The sequence below is a fragment of the Castor canadensis genome, chromosome 11 (assembly GCF_047511655.1).
Source record: "Castor canadensis chromosome 11, mCasCan1.hap1v2, whole genome shotgun sequence".
Taxonomy (NCBI): domain Eukaryota; kingdom Metazoa; phylum Chordata; class Mammalia; order Rodentia; family Castoridae; genus Castor; species Castor canadensis.
The window spans coordinates 140,846,779-140,864,482 of NC_133396.1; the positions used below are offsets into that span (position 1 = coordinate 140,846,779).

Below are 17,704 nucleotides of genomic sequence, written 5' to 3' on the forward strand. Positions count from 1 at the left end.
CGCATGGCTGCAACGTTTGCCTGTCCCACGAGTGTGCCTCTGTGTCACTGTGTTTTCCGTGTAAGGACACCAGTCACATTGGATGGAGGGCTTGCTCCACCCCAGTACATCTGCATCCTAACTAATTTTATCTGCAATGACCCTAGTTCCCAGAAGGTCACATTGTGGGAGGGACATGAATTTTTAAGGACAATATTCAGCCCCATACCTTCAGCTCTACTTTCTACCACAGCAAACAGTAATGGATAAAACCCACAACAGCAAAGGGTCTTGGGGACTTTAAAACTTTTTTTTTGGCAGTACTGGAGTTTGAACTCAGAGTCTCACATTTGCTAGGCAGGTGCTCTATCACTCCCCAGCACTTTTTTTTTTGTCTGTGTATATGTTGGATATTTTTGAGATAGGGTCTCACTAACTATTTGCCCGGGCTAGTCTCAAACTGTGATCCTCCTGATCTCTGCCTCCTGAGTAGCTGGGATTACAGGCGTGAGCCACTGGTACCCAGCTCTCATTTTTCAATTGTATAAAGGAGTCATGGACCAAAAAGTTTGGAAACGTGTACTCTAGGGTTATAATGTTCTTCTTTTTTTAAATTTAGCACACCCTATTGTTGGCTAATGTATTACTTTACACAGTGAATAAAATCTAAGACAATGTAGTTCTATTCTCTCTCTCATGTTCCAGTGACATTTTATTTCTATATATGCTACAAATCCCAGAGACACTGTTATTATTTTTGCTTTGACAGTCAGTTGAGATTACGAATTAGTTGAGATTGAGACTTTTCTTGGGTGTAGAATTGTAGGCTGACAGTGTCTTTCTGTACGCACAACCACCTCTCCATTGTCTTCTGGCTTGCATTCTTCTGGTGATATATTGGCTGTCATCCTTTGTGCTCCTCTTTCCTTTTCCTCAACATTTTTCCCCCTTCGGTACTGGATTGAACCCAAGGGCTCACACATGCAAGGAGAGTGCTCTGCCACTTGAGCCATATTCCCAGCCCCTTTGTTTGTATTTTGATTTTTGAGATAGGGCTTGGCTAACTTAGCCTGGGCTGGCCTTGAACTCACTTCTGAGTAGATGGGAGTACAGGCATGTACCACCATACCCAGCTCTCCTCTTGTCATTTTTAAGATTTTTCTCTTTATCACTGGATGGCAGTAATTTAATTAAAATAGGATTCGGTGTGATTTTTGTGCGTTAGTTCTGCTTAGGACTCATTGAGCTTCCTGGATCTGTGGATTTATGGTTTCCATCAAATTTGGAAATGTTTTTGTCATCATTTCTTCAAGTGCCACCTCACCACTCATCCTCTATGTGCCTCCAGTGACGGATGTGCAGGAAATATCCACACAGGTCACTGATGCTGGGTTCATTTCCCCTCCCCAAACTTTCTCTATGTACTTCTCTTATCTACCTACCTGTCTCTCAAAACTCAGTCCAAACAACACACCCTTCAGTCAAACACCCTCCAAACAAGACCACCTCCCTTTTTGTTCCTCACGTCTGGTACACATCTTTATCACAGAGCTGTGACATTTGTGTGCATTTACCTGCCCGTCCCCATAAACCAAACTGTGAGCAGCTTTAAGACAGAACAGGGAAGGGCACATAATAAACACTTGGTCAAACAGAAATTTCCCTTATTTTGCTTAAGCTCTGGGAGGCAAAATCTAGTTGATTTGACTTTCACTCCTTTTTCAAAGAAGATCAAGACAGCTGATTTGAATGTCTAAAATTTATTTAGGCAATTGCTGCATTTTTGGACTTCATGTTCAGTAAACTTAAAAAATAAAACTCTCACATGGAAGCATTTATGCTGGCATAAAAATTACTGATGTGTTCACAGTGCAATAGCCTATCAGACAAAATAATACAGTAAGCCTGCCATAGACGTTCCTCTAAAATAGTTTACCTGGCTTGCAAAGTTACTAGTAGGGTCAGCTGGAACAAGGACGCCATCTTTATCCTTCTGGAATCCGCTGTGAGACCAGTACACCCGGTCACACATGAACATCTTCACACGGTCTGGATCCCGAGGGTCTTGGATGGTGATGGAGGTCCTGGACTACATGGAAACCACACACTTGCTCCCAGAGTTCTTCTCTCTCTGCCGTCAAAGTACAAACTCACAGTCAATCATGGTTGGTCTCTGTTGTCCAAATCAATTCTTTTGCAAGTCTTTAGATCTAACAGGAAATTTAGCCAGGAACTTATCACTATTCGGTTTTTTTTGTCCTCAACTGATTTCTTCTTAGCAGCTGTTATGACAGGTAGTTGCTTCTGTATGTCCAAATTTTTCCTTTTTTTTTTTTTTTTTTTTTTCAGTGCTGGGGACTGAACTCAGGGCCTTGCACTTGCCAGGCAAGTGCTCTTCCACTGAGCTAAATCCCCAAACCCTGTACATCCAAATTTTTGAAAGGTTTGTCTCTAGTCATATTAACTTTCTAGAATAGCTGTCTAACACTCAACTACACTGATAGCAATAACGATGGCAATGCAGAGACTGAATGCCAACATAATTGTGCTGCTCCCAATTGAAACTGGTGAAAGATTGTCAATGAAAATGAAAACAGCAACCACTTACATCTTTGGAAATGGTCCTTCAGGCAAACAGTAAGTGAAGAAACATCTAGCTGGGCGTGGTGGTACATGCCTGTAATCCCAGCACTGGGGGGCTTAGGCAGGAGGATCAAGAGTGACTGACAGGCCAGCCTGAGCTGTGTATCCCATTTGAAAATGTTCAGTTTCCAGTTAAAAAATTATGAGGCATGTAAGCAACTAGGAAAGCATGGTCTACACACTGGGAAAAACCAGCAAAACTGTGAGAATGATCAGAGCAGGGTTGGTCAGAAACAGACTTTAAAGTCATCAATATAAAAAAATTCACAGAACTAAAGGAAACCATGATTAAAGAAATAAGGAATTATTAAGGAATACTATGAACAATGGAACAAAGCAAATTAGGTGATGTGCATGAAACGCCCAATTCCTAAAAATACGGGAAGTGCTGGAGCGGGCTGAGGAGCCGCGTCTAAACAGACCCACGGGTGAAGCGGTGATGAAAGCGGAGGCCAGGGCCTGCCTCAAGGAAAGGAAAGTCCAGTTCCTCACAAACTCTTCCGAAAGCCGGAGGAGAAAGGAGATCGCAGACTCATCCTATGAAGTCAGCGTTACTCTGCTGCTGCATCCGCAGCCATCCCGAGGAGATGGAGTTTAGACGGGAATTGCTGCTGCCCCCGACACGACCCTGCAAACCGGATCCAGCAACCCACAAAACTAGCGCTGACCCACGGCCAGCTGGAACGTACCCTAGGATGGGAGGTTGGTTTCACACGGGGAAAAATCGTCATATTTTTGGAGTGGGGTGTTGGACACGAGGTCTTTCTTTGTAGCCCAGGATCCTCCCATCTTAGCCTCTCCAGTGCTGGGATTACAAGTGTGTGCCGCCATGCCCTCTTGATTTTTTTAAATTTTCTATATATTATGATGCTCTTAACATCCAAGACCTGGAAAGACCGTGCCTCCCAGGGCTACGAAAGTCCTGTGCCTTTCTTGTAAAAGCGCAAGAACACCTTCTCCATCTAACTCATTCCCTCCCCAGATCATTCCAAGTACAGGTATTGAACACCTAACACCCACCTTGACAGCCTAGGGGCCCAAGTCACCCAAGCGAGGAGCCCCACCCTTGCTCAGGTTCCCCGACACCACGGCCAGGCCTTGGCAGTTGGCGTCGATGTTGTGCTGGAGCCATGGCCAGGCCAGTTAGCTAAGAAAAAGAAAGAAAATGCTGACAATCCTGAACTAGATTTTTATTTTCACTTCTTTCTTGTGGTGTCTCACGCTTGCTCGGAAAGCTGTCACTTGAGTCACACCTCAGCCCAAGGATTTGGTTTTCAAATTGTCTTTTTCAGCTTCAGCTCCCCATGGGAAATGTCACAGGGGGAGTAAAAATGACAAATGACCCACCCACAAAGGCCCCGCGCCAGGCCGGGGAAAGCTCACGTCGTGTTCTGAGCTGGTTCTGTAGACACCACAGCGGAGTCCACACACGAGTATTTCCTGGCTTTTGTTCCATCTTTTTTTTTTTTTTTTGTACTGGGGTTTGAGCTGAGGGTCTCAGACATGCCATCCCACAGCCCATTTGTTTGTATTTTAGTCCTTTTGAGATAGTGTGTCACCAACTTTGCCTGGGCTGGCCTCAGTCTTGCCGTCCTCCTGCCTCTGCCTCCCTCGTTCCTTCCTCTCTGTAAGTTGCGACATTGCCACGGGGAGGGTGGAGACGACTGAGAATGGTTCTCTCCCAGTTTGGGCTGAAACTGTAAACAAATTCATTTTCTATTTGTAAATATTTTACGACATTTTCTCTTAGAGCAGGTGAGTGTATGGACCCAGGCCTTAAGGATAGGGGCTTGGTAACAATAGGAAAGGAAGTAAAACTATCTTTATTTGTATGTTACAGGGGCTTGCGTGCTCCTTACAATTCTAAGGAATGCACTAAAGCAAACAAAGGGGAGGATAAATGAGTTCAGTAAGGTTGCAGGATGTAAGAGCAATATACGAAAGTCAGCTGTTTTCTAAATGCTTGGAACAGTCTGAAAATTAACCTGAAAAAAACCACTTCCAGCCAGGTGTGGTGGTGCACACCTGTAATCCCAGCACTTGGTAGGTGAACACAGGAGAATTGAGAGTTAGAAGCCAGCCTGGGCTAAGCAGCAAGACCCTGTACAAAAAAAAAAAAAGAAAAAAGAAACAGGCAAAAATAAATAAAAAACAATAAGGACAGAAGCCAATTCCATTTTTGACAGGACCAAAATAATTAAATACTTAGGACTAAAGTTAACAAAAGAAATGTAAAGCCAGGTGCTGGTGGCTCATGCCTGTAGCCCTAGCTTAGGAGGCTGAGATCTGGAGGACTGAGGTTGGAGGCCAGCCTGGACAAAAAGTTCAAGAGCCCCCATCTCCAAGATAACCAGAGCACCATGGACTGGAGGTGTGGCTCAAGTGGTAGAGCACCTGCTTCGCAAATGTGAAGCCCTGAGTTCAAACCCCAGGCCCCCAACAAAAAAAAAGAAACATAAAACATTCTGAAAACTATAAAAAATGTAGAAAGAGGACTTTATAACTGGGAAAAGTCCCATGTTGCCGGATTAGATGACGACATTGTTGGGATGGCAATAACCTCCAAACTGATGCCCAGGCTGACGCCGTCCCTACACACAGCATTGCAGGGGACCCAGAAGACCAGCGTGAGCTTGAGAAGAAGAAAGAGAATTTACCCTTCATTTTCCCGCTCATGTGGAGATGACGTGCTACCGGCAGAAGGGTGGACATACAGCCAGCCGCAGGGCGTCAGCTTGACGTGACTGCTGCCATTTTGAGCCCTGCCCTCTGTGATCGCCACAAATAACTCGAGTTGGCTTCCCTGCAGCTTCTCAGCATAAAAACCAAACCGTTAGAGTGGGGTGTGGCTTTGTGACCAGACCCTGGTGGGGTCAGCACCTGGAATGCGCCTGCCGTCTTTGGTCTTCGCTTGAGATAAACCCGGTACATGACAGCTTGGGTGAAGTCACTTTTGTTCTGACTTTCTCTGACCCAAATTGTGGGGCTCCACTGATCCTGCTGCCACCAAGAGCACACTTCTGTCACTAAGTCTCCAATCGATTTCACTCTGCAATCCTGAGCCTGTCTGCCTCTTTTTTGGTCTCATGGCACCTTGTGGTGGGCCACCATGTTCCCCGGCAGAGAAGAAGCTGAGCGAGTGGCGTCACCAGCGCTCTGGTCCTTAGCGTTGCTGCACGAGGCCGGCCAGGCCTGAGGAATTCACTCCTTAGACCCTGGCCACCTTGGGCACGAGCGGCCTCTGTCAGGCCAGGGACGGAGCTGGGCGCTCGAGCAGCCGTTCGTGCCGAGTTTCAAAGGCTGATGTTTATGGCTGGCGTGAAAAAGCGGCTTACAAAACGCCCTTGAGGAGGGAAGGGGCTCCCCTCGCCCCTCTCGGCTCACTGTCGGACAGGATGTTTATGACATGGGTGAGGCCACCCCCGACCTGGACTGACTGAGTGTGGTCAGGACAGGGGGCACCATGTCACAAAACCTGGTAAGAAAAAGGGACAGGCAAAAATGGGAGGGAAGAAGACAATCGGGCCAGTCGGGCGAGCTAGAGACCAGGTGTGGCAAGTGGACACAATGGGGCCTTGGTAGCCTCTGCCGCCCCCAGGGCGGAGGATGAGGGATGCCCCTCCCCCCAGACCTTGCGGGTGGAGCCAAGGTCAACCCAGAGCGAGGGCCTTAGGGGGCCCAGAGGCCTTGAGGCAGGGGAAAAGGGAAGTCCAGACGGCTCAAGAGGGGTGGAGACTGACGGGATAAAAATCTCCTGAAAAGGCCTGCTAGGACTTGCCCCCTTGAAGAACACCTGGTTGGGGACGTCCTTGGGACGCCCCTTGGTGGTTAACTCAGTAGTAGCTGCATTAGGACGAGAGGGTGTCTGTGCAGAAGGGAGGGTCCCAGAGTTGGTGCAGAGGGACCCTGTCCCCAGCCAGCCCCACGGTGGCCCGCGCACAGTAGCACTGCGGTTTTGGCCCTGTCCTCTCCTGGGCTTTCCTGTTGCGTGGTGGGAAGGAGCGCGTGCGATGTAAAGAAGTCAGGTAAAGCCCGCGTCAGCCAAAGCTGTCGACTGTGCGGGACCCCTCAAGCCCCCCTCCCGCTCCCCTCAGCCCCAGCCTCAGCCTTAAATTGCAACCCACGTAGAGTCCCGCCTTGCCTTGCCCCACCCGTCCTCGCCCTCCGCGGGTGTGGCCGTCGCTCTCAGAATGTGTCGTGTGCCATTTGGCCAGTTCTTTGTTCAATTCGCCAAAGCCTGGAACATCACGACCGAGAGGAGCCCAGAGCCCCTGGCCGGTGACGGCCTCGGGTGGCGCTCACCGGGAACAAGGCCACCGCTGCGGCAGGTCCGGCCGTGCTGATGGGCAGCCTGGTCTGGGGCCCAGGTGGTTTCGGAGGGCTGTGGGCCGGGACCCAGAGGAAGACGAGCGTGAACCTTCCCGACTCCTGTACAGTAAGGATGAGCAGGTCGTGACACCCCATCCCACTCACGCGACACCCACGCCACGGGCTGAGGAGAAGGGAGTCTTGGGGCCTGGCATGTGCCCAGCAGGAAGAGCTTGACAGCCCAGGCACTGGCTCTGGGCACCCCGTCACGACGTGTGCAGATGCAGTTAGATGTCACCCGCACAGCAGATGGCACAGGGTGGGCATGAAAAGGACAAAAGATAGCTACAGGCTTTTGGTCACGGTTCCGACCAGGAGCCAGATCTGGACACCTTTAGAATGGGACCTCACTGGCCTCAGTGCTGACGACACAGCACTGTGCAACTCTGTGGACAGTGTTAGGTCCCTCGCTTGCCTGGGGGACCTGGTGAGTGCACATATTCAAGTGGGGTACAGCATGGCTTAAGAGGCAGCACCACCCCTGAAATACAGCCACGACATTTGACCCACACAGGGATGGATACACGGAGCTGCCCATCCCACAAGGGACTGGCAGATTGCTTATATCTGTCCCTTTGATGTGCCTTGGCCTGTGCAGACACAGCTGCTGGCCTTGCACTAGGCTTTCCTAGCAAGAAAGCTAAGCAGACACCACTGGCCTTGAGAGGTTAGGCGTGGTTTTGGGTCCCTGCATCACAGTGACAGTGACTGGGGAACCCCTTTCGGAGGACAGGCTGTCCAGGACTGGCCCCAAACACATGCTGTCTCACAGCGCTCCCCTCTGCGATGTCGCCTCGGCAGGTGGAGAGAAAACGGCTCCTCAGCAAACCCACCTAGCCAGCTTGCTCAATTTGATTTCCTGTGAGCACCAAGGCGCTCCCCACTCCGCCCCAAGGGCCACCTGCATCCAAGCTGTGCACCTGGATTCCGGGCAGGGACAGCCCTTTTGCTCTGCACACAGCAGCCACTGAGTCAGGACAGGGGCCGGCCGTTCAGTGGGGCGCAGTGGCCTGGTCCCTCTGCGAGCATCATCGCCGTGGATCCTGGAGGACTCTGGACCTGTGATCAGAGCTCATGCGCTGAGGGCAAAGAAAGCACCTTTGGGCCGTGTTCAGCCCCCGCTGCCGTGCACACCGCGGTCTGCTCAGCCCACTCTGAGGACCACCACGCTGGCTGACGCATTCGCCTTCACAGGCCCCTACTGAACACGTGCTCTCATCCAGAGCTGTGGCCCCCAGCCATTCGCTCTGGAACCTGTGTTGTTATCAAGACAAGATGTACCCAGCCCCGGTGTCACACACCTCAGGTCGCACATGAAAACACAAATTAGTACCTCTGTGATCCAGCCCCTCCTGTGGAGACACACTAGGCCGCTGGCTTGGTTCCTGGGGCTCCTGGAGGGAAAGTGTCTTTTGCCTAACTCTTGTGCCTCTCCAGCACGAGCCTCTGCTCACCCGTGGGTGAGGCCCGCTGCCTGCCAAATATCAAAACCTCCTGCAGGCTCTGGGCGCACCGTGGAAGTAGGAGGGGCGTATGACACTGTAGAGACTGGCTAAGGGGATGGGATATAGGGACCCGGCTTGACGTGATCGTGGCCATTTTGAGTTGTAACCATTACTCCCTGAGTAACCCTGGTTAGCTGTCCCTAGTTTCCCAGCATGCTCTGAGTAAAAAAAGCCATGTTTTAGTAATGGACCCTGGTGTCATCAATACCAGGAATGTTCGGGAACTATTGACGTTAGCTTGAGATAACCAGATGGACTCCAGCTTGAGGTCACATTTATCCCGACTACTTTGTAAGACCCCCTTTTCTGAAATCGTGAGGAACCACTGAGCTCGCTGCCACTCAGGACCATAAATTTTACTCCGTGCAGTCCTGCATCCATCTGCCTCTTCTGTGTCTCAAGGACTTTTATTTTAGCCCCACCAGCCCTTTTTGTGTTGGGTTTTTTCGAGATAGGGCCTCAGGAACTATTTGCCTGGACTGGCTTTGAACCTCGATCCTCCTTGATGTCTGCCTCCTGAGTAGCTGGGATTACAGATGTGAGCCTCTAGCCCCTGGCTTCAAAGACCTTTTTTGGTCTTCAATGCACTCGGACAGAGTTTTTCTGGACCAAGAGCCAAGAATAACTCATTTTCCACAAGACTACAGGAGCGTCCAGTAGGGAGGGAGCCACCTTTTCAAGAGATGGCGCCAGGAGAACTGGATAGCCACATGCAAAAGAAAAACTTGGAGCCTTAATTCAGACCATGCAAAAATTACCTTGAAATGGAGCAAAGAGTAAGAGCTGAAATGACCGTGGATTGGGTCAAGGATTCTCAGAGTAAGCTCTAAAGGCACAAAAACAGTGAACTAACTGGGACTTCCCCAGTGAGGAAAGTTTCCACTCAAAGGACACTGATGAGTGTGGCAGAACACACAGGACGAGGAACATCTTTGGATCACGTGTCTAAAAAGGAATTGTGTCTAGAATCTACAAAGATCAGCTCAATAATATGGGTAACCCAATTAAAAAAGCCCAAGGATCTGCGCGGACATTTTCCCCACGGAAGGTAAATGAACAGGGATTAAACACGCGAAGAGAACTTGCCCCCATGGGTCACTAGGGAAATGCAAAACCAGGACACACGGCCTCTTGGCAATAGGGGGATGTCATGCAAGTCACATGACAAGCTGCAAGAAACCGGAGCCCTCCGGCACTGTGGGCGGTTGGGTTTCTCAAATGATTCAGTTGCAGACAGCTTAGCAACTCCACGCCTAGGTATGTGACCGAGAGAAATGCACGCGTCCACATAAAAACGTGTACAGAAATGCTAAGAGGACTATCAAGGTGGGAACCACACAAGTTTTGTCTCCCAACTGGATAGACAAAAACTGGTGTGTCTACACAATGGGAAATTTGACTACTCAAACATAAAGGTTGAACTTTTGAAGTTTCCTACAATGGATGGGCCGTGAACACATACTAACTGAAGCCCGTCACTTGACGGCCTGGACTTGTTCTCAGGAAGCATCCGGGGCAGGTTATCAGGCAGGATGACAGATGCTACCGTCACACCTGGAGGTGAGGTGAGGTGCGAGGTTAATAGTATAGCCTAGTGAAGAGCCCTTGTGTAACACACGAGGCCTTGGGTTTGATCCCCAGCACCACCAATGAAACTGTCAAGCACTGTGATTTATGCAGATTATCTCCTCTAGTCCTTAAAAGATAGCGCTGGTAGGCACGCCGGGTATGGTGGTGCATGCCTGTAATCCCAGCACGCAGGAAGCTGAGGCAGGATTGCCAGGTCAAGGCCAGCCTGGGCTACATAGTGAGACCTTGACTCAACCAGCCACCCCCTTAGGTTAGGAATGGATTGGGAGCAGGAAGATGGTGTTGGAGGTTACTGCAGCTGTCCATGTGTGTTCCTTAACTACTGCTGTAAATTCTCCCAAATCCATCCTCTTCCCTCCTTGGCTCACTATTCTGGTCTTAAGCTTAATAAACTTTGGTGGTGAGCTTGAATAAAATGCTACTTTTTCTTGAAAAGGAAAAAAGGCACCATTGAGGTGGGCATCCCTCCATGCCCCCTCCCCAAAAGAAACATGTAACTGTTTCAGTGCGTACTCCTACAGACTTACAGCTGGGGCTGGGGGCATGGCTCGCGTGGTTGAGGGCCTGTCTTCTGAGGAACCCTGAGTTCAAAACCCTGGCACTGCTCTAAAACAAGTGAAAAACCCACAAAAGCAAAAAACCTTGCAGCTGTTCACTCTAGCAATGCCAGAGGTCGGTGGAAGAGACCAGAAGGAAAGGCCACTGTGGATGAAGGGTTAGGCTGGACAGTGGTTTCATCTCTTTTGGGGGCCAAACATTTATTGTGTTGGCCGTTAATCCTTCAACATTTTCATCACCTAAGAACCCATGCTACTTGAGGGGCTTTACCAGCTGCTGCACTTAAGGCTATTTAGGGATTCATCTCACCGAAGCTAGTCAACTAGACAGCTGCCTGGCTAACCAAGAGCCTTCCACAGCACATGACTGTGTTGAGCACAGGACAGAAACGACACCACCTGAAGGTACACAAAGCTGTCCTGGTGCACCAGGGAGGAAAAGTCTAGTGGTAAGGAAGGTTAAGACCACATGCGGGCCTGTGCATGGTGTGCCGTGCTGCCTGGCACTGCCCTTGCCCACGCTTACTGACTTTACTGTCACTGCAGTGTTTCCACCCAGATCCACGAAGCCTTGGAAGTCTGTCCAGGGAGAAATACCTGCACCTGATCCTCCTCTGGCATGTCACTTTACTGCTGTGGCAGGAAGCACAGTGTCTGGAGGAAAGGGATCCTTTCTGAACTCAGTGCCCAGTGCCATTTGACTCCTAGCACATAGTTAAAAGCTTACTGAATAGGTCAATTGTCAGAAATACCTTAAAATTTACCCAGTGTCTTGATAAAGGATTTAAGATTCTAGAGTATAATTCGTGTTATTTTAAAATGAAGCTTATCTTTGTTTAAAAAAAAATAGGCCAAACTATGCAAATATATTTACACATAAATTCATGAAAACCCAAGAATTCACTGGGGGGTGGTGTTGTAGTCTGTAACCCAGCACTAGGGGGCTGTGACAGGAGGAGGGCGAGGTGAAGGCCACCTGGGCTGCACCGCCAGCCATCTCAGAGATTGTGAACGTGACCATGTATTTCTCATCAATTTTTTTATTGTACTACTTGTGCCAAGGAACGAAATTATTCACTTGCGTAGAGATCCTGTTTACGAGTATAACAAATTCATTTAAATAAGTTTAATATTCCATAAAAGACAAGCATCTTAAATACAAATTTGATAACTGTCATTAAAAAATTAGTAAAAGCGAAGTCAGGTTTTTGACAAGGCAGTGTAACACTTGGCACTGACCTGACTGAATGGCCGCACCCGCACCGCCACTGTCAGGCCGTCAGTACCCAGCACAGGCATTTTCATCATTTTCTCACCGTCCACACTGCTTTCTGGTAGAAAAGTAACACAGAAGCGCACTGCTGTGCTTGCACTGAAACCCGAGAAGCCCAGCTGACAAGCAGGCTGCTTCTAGATGACCCGTTACTAACGTACGAATGTCTCCTAGGACACTTACTTATTGATAGCCTCGCACACAGGCCGGCTGCAGAGCAGGGTGCTTGTTTCCTCCCTGCATCTCCCACCCCTCTCCTTCACACACATATGTGCCTGAGCTTGTGATGACTACCAGGATCTCTGTGATCAGTAGCAAGTACCTTCACAGCAAGAAAATTCTTCTGCTACTATCTTTGGCACACACAGGTGCACCGAGCGAGGATCAGTAAAACAGATTTATTTTGCATTTCTTTCTCAAATCCTTCCATGAGGTTGCTAGTAAGCAGTGAACCGGTCAATCTAACCTGGGTAAGTAGTCTCTGAACTAAGAGGCGAAAGATAAACAGCCTTTAAGTTTACTGAACAAGAAATGCCTCTGCAAGAGTTAACCAATGCATTACTCAGAAAATTACTCTTTTGAGGTAGATTACACAAAATCTGTGAAACTACAAAAAGGCAGTAAAATTACATGCCCATAATTCAATTTCAACATAGTAACAGGCAAAACCCAACAAATAAAATACATAATGGTTAGAAATCTTAATCACAGAATCAAAGTGCATAAAATTACAAAATAATAATGTTAAAAATAATCAATATAGTTCAATGATTCTCATTTTAACACTGGTCTACATTTTACCTACAGAATGGACACAGGACAAATGCTGACTAGCATATAAAATCATTACTAAAGCAGAAATCCCATCTCAAAAATCTAACAGACACTGAGTGTATACTTTACAGTAATTTATTTGACATTCCAATAATAAGCTGTATTTACATATTATATAAATGTATGAAGTCTTAATATAAAATAGAAAAATGCCGGACTAAAAGAATCACACTCCACATGGAGTTACTTGACTTATTGAAGACCCTTCTCTTTACAAAAATTTACAATAATTTATATAAATTATTTTCTTCCAAATTAGACCATTTTTAATAATCCACACAATTCTGATGACTTTACAAATAGGTGTACATTAAAATCTTGGAAAAAAAATTTATAGCATTTTCCTGCGTAAAATCTGCTTCGGGAAGGAAGACAGCTTCCTCCGGCCCCTCCCCAGAGCTCTCCCTTCGAGGTCTGCAGCTTTTCTTGGCTTGTTCTTCCCTTCGTCCACTGGGCTTGCCAAGGGAGAGATCAGCTGGATTTCTACTGGAGGAGGGGACCAGGAGCTTTCTTTTTCTGTGTTTCTGAAAGAAAGCCATAACCGAGTATGAACAAGACTCTGTCATCCATCAGTGAAGTGGCTTCTCAACACCATGGGAGAAACCTCTGGAGCGACCTTGCCTCTCTTTTGTAAGACAGACAACAGTTTCCAGGGAGGTGAAGGACAGCTTTAAAAGTCACATAACCAAATTACAGGCCGAGTTAAGGTTTCATGTGAGAGATGGGATGGCCAAAAACGATTACTGCAGGCCAGGTGGGAGGTCTGGAGTTCAGGAAAAACAAACAAACAAACAAACAAAAAACCAAAGAATTACCCTGTTCTTTAATGTATGCTAATAAAAAGTAGTTGAAAAAAAAAATTACCCTTCTCAAAATAGGTCACTGAGGGGAGGTCACTAATGGGAAAGGGAGGATAAAAGGAGGAGGTTAAGGTAAATATGGCTGATGTACTTTCTATGAAAGAATGAATAATAGAACTTTTAAACCTGTTGAAATCACCATAAGAAGTAGACTAAGATTTATTCAGGTCATAATACATACATACATAGAAATGTCACAGTGAAATTTCCTGTATAGGAAATGTCTTTTTTCAAACATGGAGAATGGGCCCTGTCTGGGGACTGACACCAGCAGGAAGGGGGAGGAGGATATAAGGAAAGGGTGTAGGAAGGTGAGTATGGTGGGAGTATTATGTACTCATGTGAGAAAACGGAGAAGTGAGACCAGTTGAAACTATTCCAGGACTGGGATAAAGGAGAATGATGGAGGGGGTGAATTCAACTACGATACATTGTAAGAACTTTTGTACATGTCACATTGTACTTTCAGCACAATAATAATAAAAGGAAAAAAAAGCAGAAAAAAAAATGAACAAACAAAAAAGTTACCCTTCTCCAATGAGCCTCTTTGGTGTCCTGGGATTTGAGGTCAAGGCTTGTGCTTGGCTAAGCAGCGCTATGCTACAAGAGCCACTCTGACTTACTTGCGTGCTTGTCTCCTCTTCGTGGTCCTGGCTCTTTCCACTCTCTGCTCTCTCACAGCTTGTACTGATTCAGCGTCATCTTTCTATGGGTCAGAATTGTAAAGAGACAAATCTTAAGTAATTAACCATTTGAAATCTGAATTTAAAGTTCTATTCTAGGTCAAGGAGGGCAGCCTAACACAGTGGATAAGCTAGCAGGTCTGAGACTCCATTGACTCCTTAGCAGAAGCCATGGCCATGCTGTTCCCACACTTGGACAGCTCTCCAGTCTTGTCACTTTTACTTTGGTATGTCCTTACTCCCCACTGTCCTTCTGTTCCCACTGCCTCAGTCGCAAACCCAGGCCATCTCCATCTTGCAGGGAGTAGGCCACCAGAGACTATCTTCTCTTCCCCAGAATCCATCTTCCATGGAAACTTTACCTAAAACACACATTGCTATCTGCTAGTTTGTGACTTGTATCCCCTCGCCTGCCACTGCTGTTCCTGATCTCTGAATCTATAGTATTCCCTGCCAGGAATGCCAGTCTCCTATATGTCCTGTCTACAGAGAACTTTGGGCATGAATGATTCTTATTGTACAATCAAATATTTACCCAATTAAACTGCAGTTAACTGTCAGCTGAATTATTTTTGTGTAAGCCTTTGCTTATATTATATACTGATTCCCAGCAGACATTTTTAAGAGCTACTCATGACTTAAAGTCACAAGCACTGACACTGGAGGAGCCCATTTGGGGCTACGTGCAACCAGGGCAGCAAATCTACGGATTCATTCTCTCCGGGGTCCTCTGCGTTCTGATGGATGTACAGCTTAAAAACCTTCCCCTAACACGGAATTTGAACTAAATCTGCTCATAATACATCATCAGGAACATACTGCAAATCTGTCTTAAATGCAGGGTCTCCAAAGGTGTAGACAAGAGTTTGGGGCTTTTAGTATAAATGTCTGTTATCTTTAAAGAAACAAGTTAAAAAAATAAAAGGTATGGGCCTGTGATCCCAGCACTCAGGAGGCTGAGGCAGAAGGATCACTAGTTTGAGGCCACCCTGTGCTATGCGAGGAGACCCTGCCTCAAAGAAAACCCAAAGTACATTTGGACAAATATATGCAGAAAATCATGCTTTCCTTACCAGTTCATCCACAAGCCTGGATGTACTTGTGTTTTTTCGCTTAGTCCTTAAAGCAGGAGGTGAGGAGACAAACTGAGAAGATAAACCTGAAACCAAGTCTTTCAGCTGGGCAGAAGCCTCCACTTTATCAGCTAGAGAAATTGGGAAACAAACATAGTATTGTACCTGTATCTCTGTATCTTTAGTATCCACCTATGCATCAACAAAAAGCTTGGGCCAAGCCATGCACATCAGAGATGCAAGACCAGAAGGCACATGGGACCCTGACCTAACGAGCCACCTGACCTCCCCACCCACACCGGGCATGACCAATGACCATTTGGGTAAACCAAACATTCAGCAACACTGAATGCTGCAAGCTACCTATTGATGGAACGTAAAAGCAAGACTTAACTGTCTCCTGTGGTCACCTGTGGACAAGGTTGCCATTTACAGGTAAGAGTCAAACCCTCTTCTCAGCCTCTTTATCCTGAGCTACTTGTTCCCATCAAGGAGACAGAAAAATTCATGCCATAGGAGGAAAAATTAAGCAAAGTAATAAAAAGAAATATGGCTGATGGGAGAGTGGCTCAAGTGGTAGGTAGAGCGCCTGCCTAGCAAGCATGAGGCCCTGAGTTCAAACCCAGTCCTGCCAAAAAGAAAGAAAGTAAACAAAGAAACAAAGAAAAGAAAGAAATATGGTTAATATGGGTCTGTTACATAGTTTCCAAGGCATTGGTCACACCGCACTAACTATGCAAGCAGGACAGTGCTCTCTGACAGGACAAATTCCAGCTTCTGGACTTAGTGCTGTGACAGCAAAAGGAAGTTACTTACAACTTCCCCATGCCTCAATTTCTATAGAACAGGATTAATGACGACACCTATCTTAAAGTTACTGTGAGGATTCAAAGGTTAGAGCAATATATAGCAAAGCGCTTTACAAATAATAGATTTTTACATCTAATGTATTATTTCAAATAGGTAATTTGCAACCTCTTAGCTGGGTATGGTGGTGCATGCCTATAATCCCAGCACCTGGGAGGCTGAGCTACATGGCAAAAACCTGAAGAATCAAAAAATTTAGAAACCCCTGAAAGACAATTCAATGTTCTTTCACCCACTGTTACAGTCAAGAATTCCATCAGATGTCACGTTCTGCTTTTCAAGCACCTGACAAGGCACCTCTGCTGCCTGGAAGGGCCACCGATGGTAACAGCCCCCTTCTGGGGCTAAGACACACAAGTGCACATGCTTTCTAGGAAACGATACACTATCATTCTGCCTACCTGGAGCAGCAGCTCCTTCGGCTTCTCAGAGTCCCTCACAACTTCCACCTGTTTCCACACTTACTTCAAAGGAACAAGAGGAACACAAAACTAGTCTCGTAGAAAGGTGCTCAGCCCATACTCCTGTCTTGTCCCGTGCCAGCAGGGTGAGGCGGGGTGAGGTGAGGCACACAACAGGAGGACTGAATTTTGGGCAAATAATTCGAGAGACTCCATCTCCAAAAAACGACCAGAGCAAAATGGACTGCAGGTGTGGTTTAAGTGGCAGAGTGCCTACTTTGCAAGTATAAGGCTCTCAGTTCAAACCCCAATCCACCCTTTCCCCACACCCCCCCAAAAAGTATCCAAAAATGGTCTGAAATAAGTAGGCGAAACACATACTAAAAAAAATTTTTTTTTGAGACAGAGTCTTGGTATGTTGCCCAGGCTGGCCTCTAACTCTGGATCGGTCCTGCCTCTCTGCTCCCCTAGTACTGGGATTATGGGATTACAGGTGGGCACCACCACATCCAGTTTATTGGTTTTTAACAAACTAATGACTGGTAAGAACATTCAGGAGAATATGAGCGGTACCGGTTCTCTAGACGGCTGGATGAACTTTTACTTCTGCAGATGGCGTGTATTACTCCATTAAAGAAATGTACAATTAGCAGGGGTACAGATAACTATGTAGAGGACAAAGACCAGAACAACTGAAAGATGTTTGCTATGTTACACCAAAATCACCCACAGTTTTGTCTGAGAAAAGTTTAAAAGTTCTGTCACTGATTTTTAACTTTTATATAAAATAGTAGCTTAATAAAGTTAGTTAAAATATCCCACATTTTATCACTTCATTTTCCACCATGCAAAACATGTGGGTAGAAACCACTTTCCTAAGAATCATGAAGTGAAATACAGCACTGCTAAAATCAAAGATCTAGTAACAAACCAAAACACCAAAAACCAGGGTACGTGTGTATCTCCTGCAATGACCAATCTGAGGCAAATATCAATTATGGGGGGGGTCACTTTCCTAGGCTCACCATCTGTCATGTGACTGCAAACATACACTGTATTTTAAGGAGTTTT

General features: G+C 46.8%; 2 protein-coding genes across 5 annotated transcripts in view; both read right to left on the reverse strand.

The window, feature by feature from the left end:
- LOC109675838 (kinesin-like protein KIF28) overlaps positions 1-12,158 on the reverse strand; it is a 51,210-nt gene extending 39,052 nt beyond the window's left edge. Inside the window, 3 exon segments of the mRNA XM_074044802.1 lie at positions 1,916-2,110; positions 11,882-12,052; positions 12,117-12,158. Coding sequence (XP_073900903.1) covers positions 1,916-2,110; positions 11,882-12,052; positions 12,117-12,158 — 408 coding nt within the window.
- Positions 11,667-17,704, reverse strand: part of Ahctf1 (AT-hook containing transcription factor 1) — a 70,816-nt gene continuing 64,778 nt past the window's right edge. For 3 of the 4 annotated variants that reach the window (XM_020151975.2, XM_074048813.1, XM_074048812.1), the window contains exons 34-36: positions 15,366-15,496; positions 14,233-14,315; positions 11,737-13,273 (exon numbers count right to left, since the gene is read on the reverse strand). In XM_020151975.2, coding sequence (XP_020007564.2) covers positions 13,081-13,273; positions 14,233-14,315; positions 15,366-15,496 — 407 coding nt within the window. In that variant the 3' untranslated portion in view covers positions 11,737-13,080. Of the gene's footprint in view, positions 13,274-14,232; positions 14,316-15,365; positions 15,497-17,704 lie in introns of all 4 variants that reach the window. The other variant, XM_074048814.1, reaches the window with a different exon arrangement.